Below are 18,971 nucleotides of genomic sequence, written 5' to 3'. Positions count from 1 at the left end.
ATAAGGTTTGTTTTCTTCTTCTTTTTCTTTTTCTTCTTGTGTGTCGAGAAACTGTATAGAAACTGGGTGATTATATCTTGGGCAGGGTCTGCGGCGAGGGGGGCTTTGATGTCGCCCAAAAATCGTTCTCCTCGATAACCCGGAAGAGAGACGAAAAGGAAATAAGGCGAGGAGAGATTCCGGGTAAATGAATAGCGGAACCTTTTTGCAGTGGGCAAGAGACGGCCGCGGCGCTTTATAGACTCCCGATGCTGTTCGATGAAAGATTCCGCGTTTCTCTCTCTCTCTCGTCTGTCGCTTTTGTGCGGCTTGTTTGTTGTCTATTATTATTATTCCGTTTCTTCCCTATTTTCTTTTTATCTTTTCTCTTCTTCTTCTTCTTCTTCTTTCCCGTTTTCCTGTTGTCCCGAGGTTTTTAAGACTTTGTTTGTCCGCCCCGTCAACATATCAAATGCGCATACATCAAAGAAAATAGAGTGGGGGGGGGGGGGGAAATGAAAGGAGAAATCTCTCTTCCGAAGAGAAGAAGAGATGTTCGGACCATCCGGAACTGGGCGAAAATGACCTGCTCAGAAATAAAAAAATAAAATAAAATATGATGTGGAATCCCGTTTGGGTGTCCGAGTGCTGTTGACTTTGACCGACATTGTAATAAATCATTGTCGATGATTCAATCGCCTTCACACGAATATTCTTCTGTGGGTGGTCCGATCAAATAAATAACCGCGTTCGGGAAACTTTTTTTTTTCTAATTGAATATTCAATCGTTAACACGATTACACGCCATGTGTCGATCAAGAAATGTCGAGGAATCGATTTACAAGTCATCAGCAAGTGGCCGGCTGATTTGCTGCCCGTGGGGGGCTTTTGTTACGAAGCAGAAATGGGAGGGGCAACGAGAGAAACAATGGGATCTTGAGAAACAATAAGCTGAATGGAAAATTAGAGAAAGAAGGGCAATACGAAGTCAAAGATAACAACAATATAAAAAACACTCGAGTCGGGATCGTGCGGGGGATTGATCGGAAATTGCGCAACTGTTTGGGAGGCACCTTCCTGTGGGAATTTTTGAATGGGAATGGAGGAAAAAAATAAAATCAAAAATAAAAGGACGGAGATAGCGCGAAAATTAGGAGCAAATTGGGCCAACTGCCAGCCGGGGCTGACTGGGGTGACGTCAGTCCCGGCACTTTGACTTGCTTTTTGTGACGGAGGGGAAAAAAAATGATGAATTCGCTACATTTTGTGCTTGATCAACTGGCTGGTTTCTCTTATAAATGCGTTTGCTGGCCCACTTTTTCTTTGAAACAAAAGTGGCGACATCCTGGAGAGGCTACTGGTGCGTTTTGTCCATGTGCCAGAGTCGAGAGCTACTTCAACAACTCGACGAATATGGAATTTTGATCGGAAAAAAAGGCGTAGAGAGACGAATACACAGAAAATCAAATATGTACTCGCACTTATATTTTGTGCGCAGGAAGGGGAGGGGGATACAAAAAAAAAACTATGCATTGAAAATGTCGTCTGATGATATTTCCAGCTGAAATGTTTCAAGGAAGCCGAAAAGGGTTGTAAAAACGTATCAGTCTGCCGCTCGTAAAATCCCCCCCCCCCCCCGCCTCCCAAATAAAAAGAGAAAAAACGTGTCAAAATTGTGTGTTGTCGACATTCGTCTCTTCTTTCATACCGCAAGAGAGGAAAAGAAAATAGGAAACGGGTTGGCGCAACAAAACAAAAACCCATCGCTGGATCGTTGTACCATACAGCCGTGCCCTGTTAGTAATATCGCAGCGAATCAATTCCGTCAATGTCAACCGGGGGATTTCTCGAAGCCAAAAACAAAAAGAAAAAAACAAATTCGACATTGAACAGCACAACCGAGGGGGGGGGGGGGGTTGGGGGGTACGTAGTGGTATGTATGCATACTATATGCCGGGGCGATATATCGCGTATATAATTAATCGTCGTCTCCGCTGGAGGGAAGACGGGCGGATATGTTCCAGTCGAGATAAAAACCCGTGACAGCCGTACGGAAAAACAGTATAATACAAGCTCAAGCTCTCTTGTCTGCCTCCATATAAATTTATGTATATCAAAGACGTTGTTGTTTCCTCATTTGCAATGCGGCCGTTATTCCCGCGCAGCCAGCAACGAATGATGGGCGCCCGGAACGGAAAGAATCGCAAACGGATCCTTCAGACAGAGAGGAGGATAGACTAGACTCTATGTAGAGAGATGTAATGTCACAAAAAGTTAGATGTGTGTAGGCAGACACACTAGCTAGCTACCAGTACTCGTATAGTATGGCGTCAGCGGGTATCGCCAATCCGCCAAAACCAGCCTCCGACTATTTGAATGCTTTTTTTTTGAAAAAATCCTTAATCCATACATAGGACCAGAATGTGGTAGTATACTAAATTTTGGGTTTTTTGTTCTTCTTCTTTTTATGATTTCATTTTCTTGCGGTGTGTCTAGCGGTCGTGTGTGGAGACTGGAGATAAATATTATTAGAGTAGAATTTCGCTCTTTCTTTTCTTGGGTTTGGAGCGGGGTGCGCTGGTGGCAGGATCGTTCTTCCTCTACGGGATGGGGGCTAAATGTAGAGCTGGCATTATAGCCTATACATCTAAATGTCTGAATTCCCCAGGCTTATATTATGTAGCGAAATATATATTTACTGGATACACAGGCGTGCATGAATATCAAATGGGTAGGAGGAGGGCTCTGCGGACATGTCGTTATTCACGATCGGCGCTTGCTGGCGCTCAGGGAAATAGAACCAAATGCCGACATCATTCGTCCTACTTTTCTCCTCCTCCTTTTTTATCCGTTGAAATTTGACGCTCTTCTCTGCCCCTTTTTTCTTTTTTTCTTCTTCGACGGAATATTTTCTACGGTCCTTTGGCAATCCAGCCGAAAGCCAATAGATGCCGAGGTCCGTTTTCAGGCGAAATTGCCGCCAAAAACAAAACAAAACGAGATCCCCCCGCCAGCAGCTCCCGCCCGACGTCCAATTTGTATTCGTTTCGTGATCTTTTGAATGGACCGGGCCGTCGAAACTTGGTGATTCACGACCGGACGTGTGTGTGTGTGTGTATAGGCTAATATCTGATAGCCATCCCCGTGTTTTTTGTTATTTTAAAAGGTGCAGAGGGGGGCTAACCGGGGCCAATAGTAATTTAAAAAAAAATCATGCCACCACCACCGTTGAGAGCAGAATCACGCACAGCCCATCGAGACTGTCTATATAACAGTGAACATGATTTTTCTATTATAGAACTTGACCCCCATTCCTTGTAGATTTATCATCTTTTTTCTCGCCGAGATTGCGTGACGGGTGGCCCTTTGACAAATTCGTGACGGAAGTGACCTTTTACGTGTATTTACTACGTACACCGACAGAAAGGGAAGAAAGGCGCTGGCTAAGCTGCTACTGTGGGTGTTGGGGACGTTTGAAAAGGGTTGAGATTTGAGTCGGCAGTTGCACGCAAACTATATCCAAACAATCTTTTTTTTTCTCTTCGTGAGCAGAAAAGCTTCGGTCGGAACCGGCGTATAGAGAAGACACGCCATATAACTGCTGCAACTATAATCTTTTTATTGTGGGGCAGCAGAAAAAAAAAGAAGAAGAAGAAACATTTAAAAAATCCTTGAGAATCAAATTAAAAAAAAAAAATGAAGGGGACAAAACAGATTACACAATCATCCGGCTTTCCTACAACAGTTGGTGCTGAGGCATGTTGGATTTATACAGGATGGAAATATTCTCCAAACCTTATGCAATGGCCGACGATCAAGCATGAGGCGATGATGGCCGGGACATAATACCTAGTGACCTCTAGGGATTTGCTCGTTTCCGTTCTTCATGTGTGCCAATCGTGTATGGCCTTTCCGTGCTGTTATTGCGTCCCTAATGCAATTCCCCTCGTTAGACGTATAGATCGCGTTAGGAGAACCCCTTTTCGCCCGTGTTACGATCGCCCATTAGAGGCCTACACTCAAGAAACTTGGGTTTATACTCGCGTTGTATAACAGTGGGAGTGGCCAACTTTTATAATCAATTCCGAGTAAGGACGGGGATTTGTTTTTTTTTTTTTTCCTCACAAAATGTTTGATATGAGCTTGATTTTATTATGCACAAGCTGTGAGAAAAAATATGAGAGTAACTCAACAATTGTTTTAGCTTCTTCCCCCTCTTTTTTTCATTGGCGTCCGCTTTTGTTTGTTTTTTTTTTTTTTTTATTCAAAAAGATACTTTGAAGTCACGTAGTCGGGATTTTTTACATTTTTAATGGCGACATTGGCTGCCTACTTCTCGCTGGCGCTGCTACATTGGTGATTCATGTGGAAGGCGAAACTTCTTTGCAGCTCCTTCAAATCTATGACTGAGCCCAGCGCCCTATTCCTTTCTCCAAAGGAATTAAAATGTGAAAGTATACTACACACATAGGGGAGGAAGAAAAACATGAAAAGCAGCGCTGCTGTTGCTGCTGCTGCCGCTGCTGTTTGCTACATAACGAAATATATGGTCCCATTTGTTCGAGACTATCCGACCGGGGTTCAAGTTACTTTCGCTCCGTTTGATCAGCTCCTCGCTTTTTTTTTCTTTTTTCTTTTTTCTTTCTTCTTTGCGTTGAGAACGATAGAAAACTATCGTCTCTATCTACAGTACCCAACCGCCTCCGCTTGGTTCCCTGTCGTAAATGAGATAGAGAATCTATCCCTACCCACCACCAACCAAATAGAATGAGGAGAACAATCACCAAAGAGGGTGGTGTGCGTAGTAGATTTAGCAGTAATGGGGTACGACAGTGTCGTCACACTGCCGTGTACGGTGTCGCCAACGAGGTAATGCAGGTTCACGTTATTAATGAAAACTCGGGGACTCTGCCGAAATAAGGCCTGACCGGATTAGCTCGAGACTATTTTGGAAAAAGGGTTTTAAAAAGTAGGAAGGAAATAAGAGCGTCGCCGGGTTGCGCTGATGATGAGCAGCTATCCAATAGCAGTTCAAAAAGTATAAGCCGCATTTTAAAAAAAATCCCCCAGCAGATTTCTACCCCCAAATCAGTTTTGATTTGATTTGCGCTCATACTCGGCACCTCATCAAAAGTTCCAACCTCAAATCTGTCTTTGTGCCAAATCATTTAAAAAACAAAAAACCAATTTCCATCGGAGTGACGTTAATTCAACTGGTTGTTCGTTGCCAGCTGATCTGAATTCAATTACTTATTGTATGTGCTCCCTCTTCCTCCTCCTCCCTCCGTTGCTGGGCTGTTAAAAGATTCAGCAAAAGACTTTGTGTCGCCTTGTAATCCATACAAATGGCGCCAGGACTTTCTCTCTCTCGCCCGGATATCTCTTGCGTAGTATATCCGCCGTCGTCTCCGTATATAGAGTAACGAAATAAAAGGGAAGGATTTGCGTTGATCACGCGGGAGGGCACCAGCTGTGCAATTCTCGCCAAAGAGCCCCCCGTTGTTGTTGTTGTTTTGTTTTTGCTGGTTGGTGGGTTAGCTGGTGGATAGAAAACGTCTCCCGCTGCAAATGAAGGGAAATATTTAGGCCGGGCGCTGTGCAGCGGCACCTGGCACGACGCGCCGTTGCAGACGGGACCCGGATCACGACATCTGCATGCGCTCTAAACTAACCCGACTGCTGCCACATAGCTTCTCTTTAAAAACAAAACAAAACACTGTCGCCCCAAATGCTGCCCTTTGCCTGTCGGCCAGCAATAAGGGTGATTTGGGTTGCTTTTGTTTTTGTAATTGAATCACATTACATGTACTATAGAGGAAGGGATATATAGCCTGCTACCTTGTTGCTTATGTGCACACTGTAACAGTGTGCCGCCGTTTGAGTGCGGGTTGAGACGCCGTCCCAACTGTTTGTTTACCTTTTTATTTTAGAAAATCTCCGACGCCGGTACTTTTACTGGTACGGGCGGCGCTCAATACGAATAAAAAGTCTCGTTTCTGGCAAAACTCCCGAGTTATTTTTTTTCCTAGGAATAACACGCTTCATCATTCACACTCACACATTTTTTACAAGGAATAAAAAAAAGTTTCTTCTTCTTCTTCTTCTTTCCAAAACTGTAAGTATATAACAAATAATTCCTGGCCACCATTAATAAAAAGTTTGCGGTCTAATCGGCAGTGCTTAAGCTCCAGCTGCCGTTCAATGTGTTCATCGTTCCATCCGATTCGTGTCGCGCCATGCGCATGCACCAGCGAATTTCGATTGCGAATATCGTACGATTAGACTATACATTCTATGGATTCGTTATATAATAGCTTTAAAGGGTCTTCCCATACCACCTGCCAAAAAAAAGAAGGGATTATACCTTTATTAGGAGTCTTATAGTTTGTGTCAAGCGGCAGGAAAAAAAAAGAAAGAAAAACAAGTGCCTTTGTCCTATTAAGTATCCGTCGCCTTGGTAATGATGTATATGCTGCAAACACTTCAAATGCAATAAAAGGTTGACAAGTTTGAATAGAGTTCACAGTGTACTACAGCTGGCAGTTTTCAACCAAGTTGACGATAGTTTGTCAATGTTGCACACGTGCACGCTTGCTGTTGTTACGCTTGCACGGTAGGATGTCTCTTCCCCGGATTTGTCAATATCGCATTACTTTCTTAAGTGACTGTGTATCGATACTTTGTAATACTAAATAACTATATATATATACCGAACGACTTGGCCAGGCATATCTTCGCCTCTCTGAACTTGGTGACACCTCCCGGCCACTGTGACACCCCCCGTCGCCTCTGCGAGCTTCGTAGTTGCGACAGTAAAAGTTTGGGCTCAAACTGAATTTAATTTCCTCTTTTCTTGTTTGTTGAATGGTATTGACGTCGAAGCTGCAATCATGTGGCAGTAAATGCGAGGACTAAAAGTTGGAGGTTCCAAGTTAGGCGAAGGCAAGTTGATTCTCTATCCTCGAACGCAATAGACATATACATCATCATATACGATAGATCACTGGCCGATAATCCTATTGACTTGATGGCAGGTTGTTGAGATATTTCGGTCGATGACCTATACTGTTGTCGCCGAAATAAGGAACCGCCCTATTTTTAGTAGTGGTCAACTTCTGACGAAAAAAGGGAATATTTTGAATCTCTGCTTTTTTGTTTCTTGTTAATTTTTCCGGCATTCACCAGAACATGTCCAAGATTTCGAGGACTCAGCGATCTAGTCCAACTTTGAACTTTTACATCAGGACACGTAACGTCTATTCAGTTTCAGAATGGAAATATGTATACTGGTCTTTGTGTATAACCAATGGCTAACTTACTTTAGACTATCGAGTTTCTTCAATTTAAATTTGAATTTCATTTTGAAACCTTCCGAAAAATTGTCTTTAGGGAATGGGGGGGGTGGTACGAAATCTACGTAATTTATCCGCAGGACCTCACCATTTCCTGAAAATGGAAAATTACATTCGTTGCGATGAAAAGGAAATCAAATCCTGAAGAAATCCTACCCACAGAATTCAATACATTTATTTCCGGGAATTTTTACGTCACAATTTTTTTTTTCATTACAAAATGCCCACGCCATCTGTCGACTGAAACCGTCTCACGTACTTGACTTACAAATGAAACGTTAGATGGCGTTGGTGCGGTTCTCGGCTCGGACTGACATTCATAAAAATCGTAACCGTCTTTGTATAAATGAAACGAACGTTCTCTTCTGCATTATAACCCTAGTGATCATACGTTCACACATTCGGCTTTGATCCACTTCTTTCTTTATGTGATCGACTTCTATAAATTCTAGTTTTCGTTGTACTCTATCGTGTTCATTCCGTTCGACACCAAGGATTCGTCGTGTGTGTCTGTCATGTCGTTTTCTGTTTCTTACTGAAGGTAAATTAATCATGTCAAAAGTTGTAAAGAAGTCACAGCCTGCGTGGTCGTGTTGACAGTTATTCTATTGTTTGTGAGTTTCCTTCTTACACATAAAGCTAGCTATTTGATTAATGTTTGGCTCTTTTTTGTCTTTTCGTTTGTTTCAGTCCAGGTGTCATTTGTGTGATCCATCCAACGTGCCTGAAAGAGCTAAATTGTGATGGAGTTTGCAGGAAATCAAGAGGGAAAAGTCATAAGGGTTCCTCAGCTTAAAAGAGGAAAAGAAGATGTTGCTGTTTCAGAACGGGTAAGCACACATAACATTTGCACTCCAGCACACTGTGGTATTGGCCCACACATTTGGCTTATCCCCCACATTTCCCGCTCCCAGTCTTTTTGTTTATTGCTCGTGGGGTTTTGTAAGATATGATGAATCTAGGCACCTACGCTTGTCTTTCACCATCCACATGGTTGGGTGCTCATTTTGAATCAGATACGTTTCAGATGGTTTTGGATGTCATGTGAGTCATCGTCTTGCATTTCTGAGGAAACATGCCCAGCAGGCATCCATAACTTGAACCACCGGTGTGGTGTTCCCTTATAGTAAACATTGCCATCATCATCTTCAAGTGCTACTTTACTTCATTCACCTAGATACAGTTTCAATACATAAAGGAGTGGCATAGCCGTGTAGGTTGTCAGGGGTACCCCTTAATTAATTTATGCTAATTTCACGCTCGTTTCTCTCATTCTCTCATCGTTGCCGGTGATCGAAAGCGACAGATTCCCGTCTTCAACTTGATGGGAAGGAAGCGAGAGGTGATGGATTATTTTATCTATTCCAGCGTCCACAATAGGAGAGAACTCTTTTGTTGTTGGAGGCTTTTATAGAGAGAAGAGAATCTTTTTGGCTATCTTGGGCGGTCAAGGGAATCGCAGCTGCAGTCTGGAAACAACGCCTCTCCATATTTAAACTCGATACGAAGCCAACCCGGTATCCACCCAATCGCCAACAGTGCCCAATTCTCGTTTGCTCATTTGTTTGTACGAAAGCGGCACCTGTCGGCTGTGCGTGCCGCAGAAACGCAACAGACTATGGAAGCCTTCCAATTTGGAAGGCTTTTTCGACTTTGAATCGTCCTAGACTTATTTTTTTTATTTTTCGAAACCTGGCGGGCAATTGGGATGTTACTTACTATGTGTCCCCCTCCTCCTCTTCTCCTCCGAATCCTTCATATCACTCGTATAAAACGGCATATTAAAAGTCCCAAAGCTACGAATGGGAAACAATCGGAATGTGGAAGGATCCTATTTTGCTGCACCATTCCATCCCAAAATGGGCTGACGGGATGTAAATTTTTTGTTTTTTGAACGTGCGGTCTCCTTTAACGGCCAGTCTCTCCACTCTCTCTTTCTCCCTCTTTGAACAAAAAAAAGAAGAAAAAAACAACAACTAAAGTTCCGAAGTAATTAAACTAGTCGGCACTGGTTTACAAACTCCGAAACGAGTTGTTGTAAGGATTCTTCCTACCGAAGAGCCAACGTGACTGTTGGGTTGTTGCGTTTGCCCCCCCTGTTGTGTTTAGTGACGTGACGTCGTGATCCCACTGTAGGCTACAGTTTGAGCAAGAAGCCCTTGGAAGAAACGTAAGGTTGACCATTACGATAAACCATTCTCGGGATAGCCATTAATCAGCCGGCCCGAAGATGGCGCAGGATCTCTTCTCGCTTTTTCGTCTCCCGATGGCCACCACTCTCCATTTTTAGACTCCTTTTTGACTTTGTGGAAAAGAAGGAGAATGAGGCAGAAGGCATGAAAAAGGGATTACTTGTTGGTCAGCTAGCGAGAGTCGATGGTCAGCATTCAGATCACGTTTCAAACGAGAGAGAAAACGGTCGGTCAAGATTCCTCCTCGAGCGCATGTGTATTCCAATATTCACTCTGCTTACCTTCGTTTTTTCAAAACCGTTTTCACTTTCTGGTGATTATTCATTTGCTGGGACGTTGTGTGCGGGCTGCTTTGGCATTCCGGGCGCACTGGTCCCGCGTTCGTCGTCGTCAAGGCCGTGAATCAACTTTTGATTTGTTTTGTATCCCCGATCGATCGTCTTCCTCGATACGTTTCCCCCTCTAGGTTGGCTCGATAACAACATGGAGAGGGAAAAAAAAGTGGTTCCGTGTGTCTTCTAGCCAATCTTGAATAGTAAACAAAAGAGTGGCCCGAAAGAGTATAGACTTTGAGAGGAACCTTGGCGAGCGAATGGCATTGTCCCGAAATGGACATCGGCGTTGTAATAAAAGGAGGGAGGGAAAGAGAGACTTGGGCACCTGTCAAAGTTGGCGAGGTGGGCCAGCTCTCGCATGTACATTGCGGATGCTGTCGGGATTATTGTGGGCACCGACGGGAGTGACGGGCGACCTCGGTTGACAAAAAGGCGGACGGACTACAAGTTCTTGTTTCAAAAGTCTCTTGAGAAAAAAAAAAGGAGAAATGAAGAATGGGCTAAGCTCCACCAATTATGACGGCGAAGAAAGAGAAAGTTTCGCGCACCACCTCCAGTGATGGCTGGATCTCCTCCGGTTGATGGCAACAAAAGTGCAACAGCGGTCCCACTTGATGTCTCTCCTCCCTCATTGTCTGCGCGACGGATGGGGAGTTTGAAAAGAAAATAACCCGTCGTCTTCTTCTTGTTCGTCGTCGTCGTCGTCTTCTCCTCAAATGTTTATCTTGATTACATATAAAAAGAAACGAGCCGTTTTCTCTCTTGTTTGAGCCTCGTTTTCCTCCGTGCCCTTGAGCGCTTTGAAATTCGAGAAAGGAGAGATTAATATCTCTCGACACCATCTAGCCACCACCACCGACGACCGGCCAATCTGTGTACATCGCGTCGGATTCGAGCGTTTCTTTGAATTGTTGTCAATCATCGCGGCCGTTTCTGCACTTTACGCCCCGTGGGATTACAGATATCGCATTCCCGCGCACACCCACACGCCGTTGCGTCACTTTTTGTTTTTTATAGCTCGTCGTGATCAATTGAAATGGGACGTATTTTTCCCGAGCCCCCCACTATATTCTCCACCCCATAACTATACATTTCGTGAGCAGATGGCCATGTCTGATAAAAGCCGTGACTCTCTGGTTTTTTGTGTTGGCGCATCTCGATTTTTCTTCTTTTTTTCTTTTTCTGGTTGTCTACTCTCGTCAGAGGTTATTACCTCGTGACCGAAATTACCACAAATGAATATGAATGTGCCGGTCGTTCTGACTCTAGAAGTAGTAGTAGCAGTAGTCGTAGTAGAATTCCCTTGGCTCGTTTCACCTTCGGCTGTACAACATCTCCTAAGGTATATCTTTGTTTTACGGTCGTCCAATTTGGCTCCTCCGTCAAATCGAAATGGCTTGTTGTTGTTGTCTTTCCTTCTTTTCTTCTTTTGGGTTCGACATTGAATGAGACGCATGGAGGACGCCGATAGTGAAAAGCCCTTCGCGACTGACAGCCACAGATACAACGTGACTCTGATGATGTGGAAAACACACCGACCGACCGACCGAATGTGGGGCTTCCAATCCTTGTTTCCGCTTGGCGGAGCTCATTCTTGAATTTCACTTTTTCTTTTTTCATCTGCAAGTTCAAGGCGTGCGAAATAGAAACCCCGCCGTCGTCGTGGTAGCGAAATGATCGAAACAAACACTACCACCTCTCTGATGATTGGAAATAATAGTGATGAAAAACAAAACAAGAAAATGGCAGGAGTAGCGGCATGTTTACAAATCGGGGAGGACTACTAGGTCGAGGTCAGTCGGATGTTTCCTCTCGACTCGCAGCTGAACATCACGAATGAGAAAAGCAAACACATTGCACTTGTGTGTGTGTGTGTGTGTAAATGGCGCTCGTTCTCAAACGGAAAGAGAAAGGGAAGCAACAAGAAAAAGAAATAAAAGAGAAGAGAAAGACACAGAGAGAGAGAGAGAAGCCTTTTCCATTTTCCCTTTTTTTTTCGAGTCAGGTGCACTCCCAGGTTCGACGAATGAGCTAAGCTCTGGGTTGGGTGGGTAGGTGTGTTGCACACGAGTCTCTGGTGTGTACATGTTGTTTTTGATACTCCCCTGGTCCGTCTACGGCCGCCCATTCGAACGAGGTCGTCCCTGTGGCCACTGTCTCGATCGTCCAGTTTGTCCCGTGCCTGCGACCCGTTCACAACGAACGTCGAACGGAAAAGATAAAATCAAATTAACAACAAACAAACGAAAGAAAGTGAGAGAGAGAGAGAGGCCGAGATAGGCAGAGATAGGCAGAGACTTTCAACATTGTTTCGTTCTCTGGTGATTATCATTGTTAACCGAAAAAAAGGGGGCCAGGTGCGAATCAGTAGCGCCCAGTGTCGGTGTTTTTTGCCGTTGTCTAAAAGAAAAGAAAACATGAAGTGATAAGGGAGTGTTTTTATTTTTGTTCTTCTGTTGCTGATGCTGCCGCCACCGCCTTGTGGCTTGTCTGTTATTATTGTTATTATACGTGCAGTACGCATGTCTGACTAAACTGTACGAGTCGTTAGTGATCGATTATCAGTTAAAAAAAGGGGAAGATAAAAAAAAAGATGCTTCAGAAGAACGTCGTCATTAACGGACGGGTGCCGGAGCCGATGCCAGGACCCAAAGCAGCGGTGAATGAGGTCGTCAACAACAACCAGAAGAGAGTAAGCTTTATAGAAAAAGGAGAAGTCTAAAGAAATAATAACAAGACGCACACATACACACACACACAAAAAAAAACCGCGCACGTAACACGCCCTTGTTGAAAAAATCTTTCTCCCATTTTTGCCTCCTCTTTTCTTGTGGTGTTGGCTGGGCTGGACGAGATTTTCAGAGAAAAGTCAACGAAAGAAAACGATCGATGGTTCGTCGGGGAAAAAAAAAGAAACCTTACATAATGTTTCATTCGCTTCTCTCTATATACACTCCACCCATGGCCCTTCTTATCTTTCCTCCTCTTCGGGAAAAATTGTGTCTGCGCATTCCATTTTTGGGACTCCCGAGCAGGTTCTTCTCCTATTTTCCTTTTTTTTTCTTTTTCTCGTTCCTGCTCGAAATCCTTTATCGGAGAAATGTGTTTTAGAATGCTGAACATGCGCGCGCGCGAGCGCTCTGGCCGCTTATTTATTTATGTTTCCCTTCTCTTTCTCTTTTTGAAGAAAATATCAAAAAGAAAAAGAAAATCAACAATCGGCTTTTTCCTAACTGGCAATCGTACTTTATCAACTTCCTGCGGATTTACCTGCGGCGTCGTCGTCGTTGTTGACGACAACGACGAGCCACGGTTTATTTGCTTGTCGGGCCTTTAACGACTTTACGTTTCCTCCTGAATTTGACATCTTATCAAAAAGAGAAAAGAAACGGAGGGGAGAAATTGCGGTGAAATGTTATCGTTGGACTGAGTGAAGGACGTTGAGGGCTTGGTTATTTTTCTCCTGTGGTCTTGTTTTGTTTTTACGATATTCGCCGATTCATTTTAATCGTGACTCGGGATTTCTATTCCTGCAAAGTCGGCAAAAGATGTCCCCATTTCCGTTCACTCGTCTAGTCGTTAGATGTCACAGTCATTATAGTAGAAAATGAAGAGAATGGGAAGAAAAGCCAACGACGAGGAGATGTTATTGCCAAACATTTTGAAGATGGCCTGAATATCGGGAGGGTTTGAGTTAAAAAAAAATACCTTTTTCGAAAAGAAAAGAAAAAAGTGGGTCTGACTTTTGGAAATTGGACGAAGAGAAATGGCCTTTTCTCTGCTCTGCCTGGAAATTGCTCGGCCGTCTCCGACGTCTTACCGTTTTATTTTATTTTATTTTTTCTTTCGTTCCCTCTTAATTCTTTTCCTCCATCGTCCGTTTTCTTCGAAATGAGCTCTGGTCGCGGCTCATTTCGTTCCACTCGCCGCCTTCCTCTCCCTTTGCTCTCTGCGACAGCTTTAATTTCCGTAGCTGATTTGCTGCCTGGAATCCATTTAAAAATAAAAAAACATCAACCGACACCCAACATCCCCCCCATTCCATGTGTCGGGTTCTCTTAGTGAAGTGAAAATATCACTTCCTTTCTCCCCCTGTCCCGAACCATTGTCATTCCGCACTAAAAACTCCGGTCCGGGTCGCCCAAAAAAAAGGAATAAAAAAAGATAAAAACTTGCACGCCGACCACGAAAGCGGACGGATTGATGGCAAACGCCGAAAAATCACGCCAAAATCCAACCGGTTTTTTTCGACTTTCCACCTTTTTATGTTTGTTATTACTTAACGATGATGGCGTTAGAGACTGTCACAAGAATTGAGAACAAGGTGACATGCAATCGTCGCTATTTCTCTCTTCTTTTGTTTTTGTCGGTTGCATCCGACGGCCGCTGGTATTGGCTTTTGATGATTTGTCTACCTGTTGGCGTTTTTTGGGAGGGTTGACTGTTGAATTTCCTGCCGACACGGTTGAGAGTGTAATTTAGGAAAGAGAGAGAGAAACTGTGTCGAGCTCAGAGGACAGATATACACACAACCACCAAAACCACAATCGTCTAGTCCTCTATATATTCGTATTGCACTTTGAAAAGAAAAACCATTTTCCCAGCTTCTCTTATGCTCCGGCACGTTTCAAATTCCCCCTCTCTTTCACTCCCTGTATGCGTGTGTAAATGGAGCCCGACGCAGCAACCTTTTTTTTCTATTTTTTTTTTTTTTATTATTTTCCCTTTCCTTATTGAATTTCATAACATGAAATAGTGGACATATTCTATATAATACTATTATGTGATTTTTTTTGGTGTTTCGTAAACTCGGTGCTGGTCTGATGGAACCGCCCTCCATATCCTACCAGGGGTTGCTAATGGCTTTATTGTACAAGGCGTAGATTATTATTGTTATTAGGAAAATACTGACTGTGATCACTAGTCCGTCCGTCCCCCTTTTATACCATTTCGTTTTAATTTGTTTTATTATTATTTGACTTCTTTGCCTCGTTGTTTTGGAAAAAATACGTCGACCGAAAACTGGCAGCACGATTTTCTATTTTTCAATTAAACGAGAAAATAAAAATAGCCCGAAAATCACACACACACTCACACTCACGTAGACGGGCAGTCGTGAGGAACGCTGAGTTTCCGGGACCACGCTTTCGATGTGAAATGGCGAAATCGATTATGGCCATTTGGGTTGTGTTCATTCACGGTGTTTAATTTCTGCCTCCTCTGGGCTCTGGCAAACAACAAAAACAGCGGAGAACCAAATAGCAGTGCTGGCAGTCGACTACTTGCCGAGTCTGTTCTCTCAATTGTAACCGACTCTGTTGTTGTTGTTGTTCTTTCTTTTGATCGTTAACGCCAGTATTGCTTGGTATCACGCCACTGGCAGATCATTGGATTATCTGTAGCCGCGTCGTGATAGACAGGCGTGTTGCGCCCCTGTTATCGAGACTGCGGCCACGGGAAAAAGGAAATGAAACTCCCGAATCCGAGTTAAATCAAGCCTGTCCGTTACGTAGAAATTTAAAAAGGAAAGAAGAGAGAGAAAAAAAAAAGACGGAGACCCCCTTTTTTATGTGTGTACTTATCTGTACATAATGTTGGAGGCAGGCAAAGGCAGCATATGGTTTGTTGGTGTGTGAAAAAGCCTCTCTTTCCACCTGTTAGCTTAGATTTACCATACGGTCTGGTCTGGTCTGGTCTGCTCCGTTCTGTTCTGTTCCTGCGTCATCTGTATGGTGCGAGATTACCGTTAAGTCCCGGCATAGTTCGTTTATTGGAGAGCAGTTGCCTTGTACTCCCGTCTCTGAACTTATAAGATAATGACGCTTGGTTTTCGTATATTTTTTGGACAAAATGTTTATGGAGGTCTAATCAGGGTACAGCTCGTTTGTTTTAATCCCCCCCTTTTTTTGAAAAATTCATTTTTTCTTCAAAAGGATTGACGTTCAACTGCCGAGGCAAAGGTTAACGCTGTAACTGGGGAATGTCAGACGTTTCTATTATTCAAATGAAGGAAGAAAAATGGGTAAAAAATTGAAATTTGAAGAAATTGCCCCTTTTTCTTTGTTTCTTCCTCTCCTGTCTTGTTCCCTTTTTTTTCTTTCTTTCGGTTGTTATTTGAAAATTATTACAACAGGTTCTCTCGTCTCGACAGGTAGTATGTTTCAGTCTGGGTGTGTTACACACGATGACGGAAAGCTTTCAGCATTTTTTGGGGGTATCGGGGTAGAGAAGAGGATTCGACCTGGAAAGAACAAAAAATGAAAAAAAAAAAAAGTCCGTGACTTTTTTTGTCTTTGTTGAATGGCCCGACCGAACGCACGTGAGACCCAGCGGGTCGTTCAGATTCCCCTTTGGCTACGTTAGACGACAGGCAACAGACAAAGTAAAGGCGAAACAATAACAACAATTGCGAAGATGTCTGAAGGCGACATCTTCGCCCTCTCCTTTTAGGGATTGCGAATTCTTTTATTCTTTTTCAATTTGAGTAATTTGGATTTCTCTTTAGTTCTCATTTTCTCCTTTCTTTTTTTTTATTTTTGGACATTTTCAACCCGTTTTTTCTTTATTAATTGGTTTTCTCCGTGCCATTTGCATTGAGCACGGGTCGTATCCATCATGATCCGTCAAGATATCAATAAACAATGCTCTCGTCTCGCTCCGATCGCAATCGCGCAGAGAAAAGGGGAAGAAACTCTCGACGTTCGACCCAGAAATCGCCATGGACTGAGCGCACCGCTCTTGTTTGATTTCCGTGGCGGATTTGATTTTGAACAATCGCAATCAGAAAATGTGTATCATCGCCACTCCTTTTCAACTTCGAAATGCGCTTCTCATTTTCCCTTTTTATTTTTTTATGGGTGGGCGTTGTTCCGCGCTCGACTTGACGCTCACAGAAAATGCCGTGATCGCCTAGTCGTCAACAAAAAGTATACCCCGAAAAGTGAAGAAAAGAGGAGGAAAAATGGTCTTGAAGAGCAAAGGCGTAAGAACCGCAAGTCCGCAAGAGAACGGGCGCGAAGGAGAGAGTCCTTTCGCTATTGGAATCGCAAACAACAACCATTCTAACCACCCAATCTGTCTGGGTTGTGTAGTTAAGAATAGTTGACTCTGGCAGAAAAGAAGAGGAAGGAGGAATGGGTTCAAATTTACTTTAGAGAAATGAAAATAGGAGATACTTGCTGGCCTTTTCATCCGGCCGGAATTTTCTCCGCATTCACGAAAAAGTCGAAAGAATCTAGGGCGACTGTGGAATGTCTTTTGTTGTGTCGGGACTAACAAGAAAATGGTCGAATATAAAAATAGACGTTACAGAGGCGCGGAATGCATACTTAATGCGTTTGAGGTGTGTGTTGTAGTCTGATGATTACCCTTCATAAAAATGGAAGAAAGCAGATAGTATATAATATTATCAAAGTTCTTTTTTTTTAAATGTTTTTCCAACGTGTTTTTTGATCCGTGAGGTTTTGACGTTTCTGAATGTCGTCCTCGTAATCCCATTGCGGTCTTCAATTGTTTCTTGCTCGTCTCCCTCTCTCTCTCTCTCTCTCTCTCTCTCTCAAGTGTGTGTGTGTGGAATTGAGATCGCGGCTTCGTCATCTTGTTTCTCCCACTCATTGCCGATGACACCGGAGCAAAGAAGGAAATTGGGTTCCCCTCGCGTTAACATATCCGGAAATGACGGTCGACTGCTCAACTTGATCGCCCATCGTTTTCTTTTCTTTTATTGACTCTTTTCGGTTAATATCGTTATTTAATTTCTTTCTCGCCAGGCTCTTTTCGTTTCGCTCGTTTCCGCAATGAATATCCGCAACCTTAACCCGTTTGCGACGGGGTAGAATCACGTTCTGTTTGATCGGCGAACGGCGGAACGCGTCGTTAGCCTCGATTTCTTTTTTTTTCTTTCTTTCTTTCTTATTCTTCTTCATTCTTCTTTTTTTTTCATTTCTCTTTATCGTGGTATTCGCGCCTTATGGGCTCGTTTCTTCGCGTTCGTGATCGGCAGCCAGAGGGCGGTAGCAGCCGAGAGAAAGAAGAGGAGGAATGAGAGAGAAGAAGAGAACGAATAAAAAGACTAACGAAAAGAATGAGGGAAGAAGAGAGAAAACGGCCGACGGGACTATGTCGCTGGCCTCTCTACGAGAAATTCCAGTATTCCACTCACTTTGAGTCGGCAGTTCGTGCAGGTCGGTACTCCCGCAAGTTGTCGAGTTGGACCCTTTGGAGTTCTTAACTATTCACACTCACAGACGAGGCTCACGCACACCCAATCGTGGCGTGTCTCTTTTCGGGCGGCGATTTTTCTTTGGCCTCTTTGACAGCCTGACACTAGTTTCTGTATCTTTTCTCGCCGTGTGTGTCTTGTGTGCGTTTGTGTGTCTGTGTGTTGTTGACAAGTGAGTGCGTGTGTCTCTCCATTTTGGTTACGGATGTGTTGTCCACCATGGCGCCCGTAGCCTTCTCCTCGTCCGCGACCAACAATGAAGAATCGCTCCATCATCCTCTGGCCGCTAAGGAAGTCGCCTGGCACGGCCAGGTGAGAAGACGACCAAGAGGCTAAAGAATAAGAAAGGACAGGCTGAATATGCAGTCAAATGAGTTTTTGTTTATTTTGTACCGAAACCCCCTCCACAAACCCACCCACCGCGCAACGCCCATTTCTCTGCGGTCGGAGGCGATGGCGCTTGCTGTTGCAGTTCTTGTCTTGTTGACTCTTTTGAGTAGGAAAGAGACGCAAGACAATGTCCGTGCGAAAGGGGGACGGACGTTCTTTTTGCTTTGCGCCGTTGGATGACCCCCCATCGGTCTCGCCCCTCCATTGTTTCCTTTTTTGTGTCCCTTTGTGTTACGTGGTTTAACAGTTTTGGATGATTTCAATTTTCATTCAATTTTCTTTCTTTTCATCCCCAAAAAAACACAGGTGAAGCTGGAACGCGTCCTGGGGTTGACCGTCACATCAAATGCGGCGCTCGCCTGCGATCCCAATACGGGAACCATCGCCTATCCTGCGGGGTATGTAGCAACTGTACATTCACGTCACTCTATTATCATTTCTTTCTTCATTTTCTTCGTCATTTTTTTTTCTGGTAAAAAATGTTGCCAAGTCGGACGATGAT

At 43.8% G+C, this 18,971-nt stretch overlaps 1 protein-coding gene across 6 annotated transcripts in view; it reads left to right on the top strand.

Annotated features, from left to right (window-relative positions):
• Positions 1-7,647: 7,647 nt before the first annotated feature.
• The window catches only part of LOC124310839 (mitogen-activated protein kinase-binding protein 1-like), a 23,106-nt gene continuing 11,782 nt past the window's right edge, over positions 7,648-18,971 (top strand). For 2 of the 6 annotated variants that reach the window (XM_046774904.1, XM_046774899.1), the window contains exons 1-2: positions 12,022-12,550; positions 18,776-18,867. In XM_046774904.1, the coding sequence (XP_046630860.1) occupies positions 12,452-12,550; positions 18,776-18,867 (191 nt within the window). In that variant the 5' untranslated portion in view covers positions 12,022-12,451. Of the gene's footprint in view, positions 7,873-8,021; positions 8,162-12,021; positions 12,551-18,013; positions 18,392-18,775; positions 18,868-18,971 lie in introns of those variants that run through there. The other 4 variants (XM_046774902.1, XM_046774901.1, XM_046774903.1 and 1 more) reach the window with 4 other exon arrangements.

This window comes from Daphnia pulicaria, chromosome 8 (assembly GCF_021234035.1).
Source record: "Daphnia pulicaria isolate SC F1-1A chromosome 8, SC_F0-13Bv2, whole genome shotgun sequence".
NCBI classification, from domain to species: Eukaryota; Metazoa; Arthropoda; class Branchiopoda; order Diplostraca; family Daphniidae; genus Daphnia; species Daphnia pulicaria.
The sequence above is the reverse complement of the archived record's forward strand: the minus strand, read 5'-3'. Positions and strand labels throughout refer to the sequence as shown.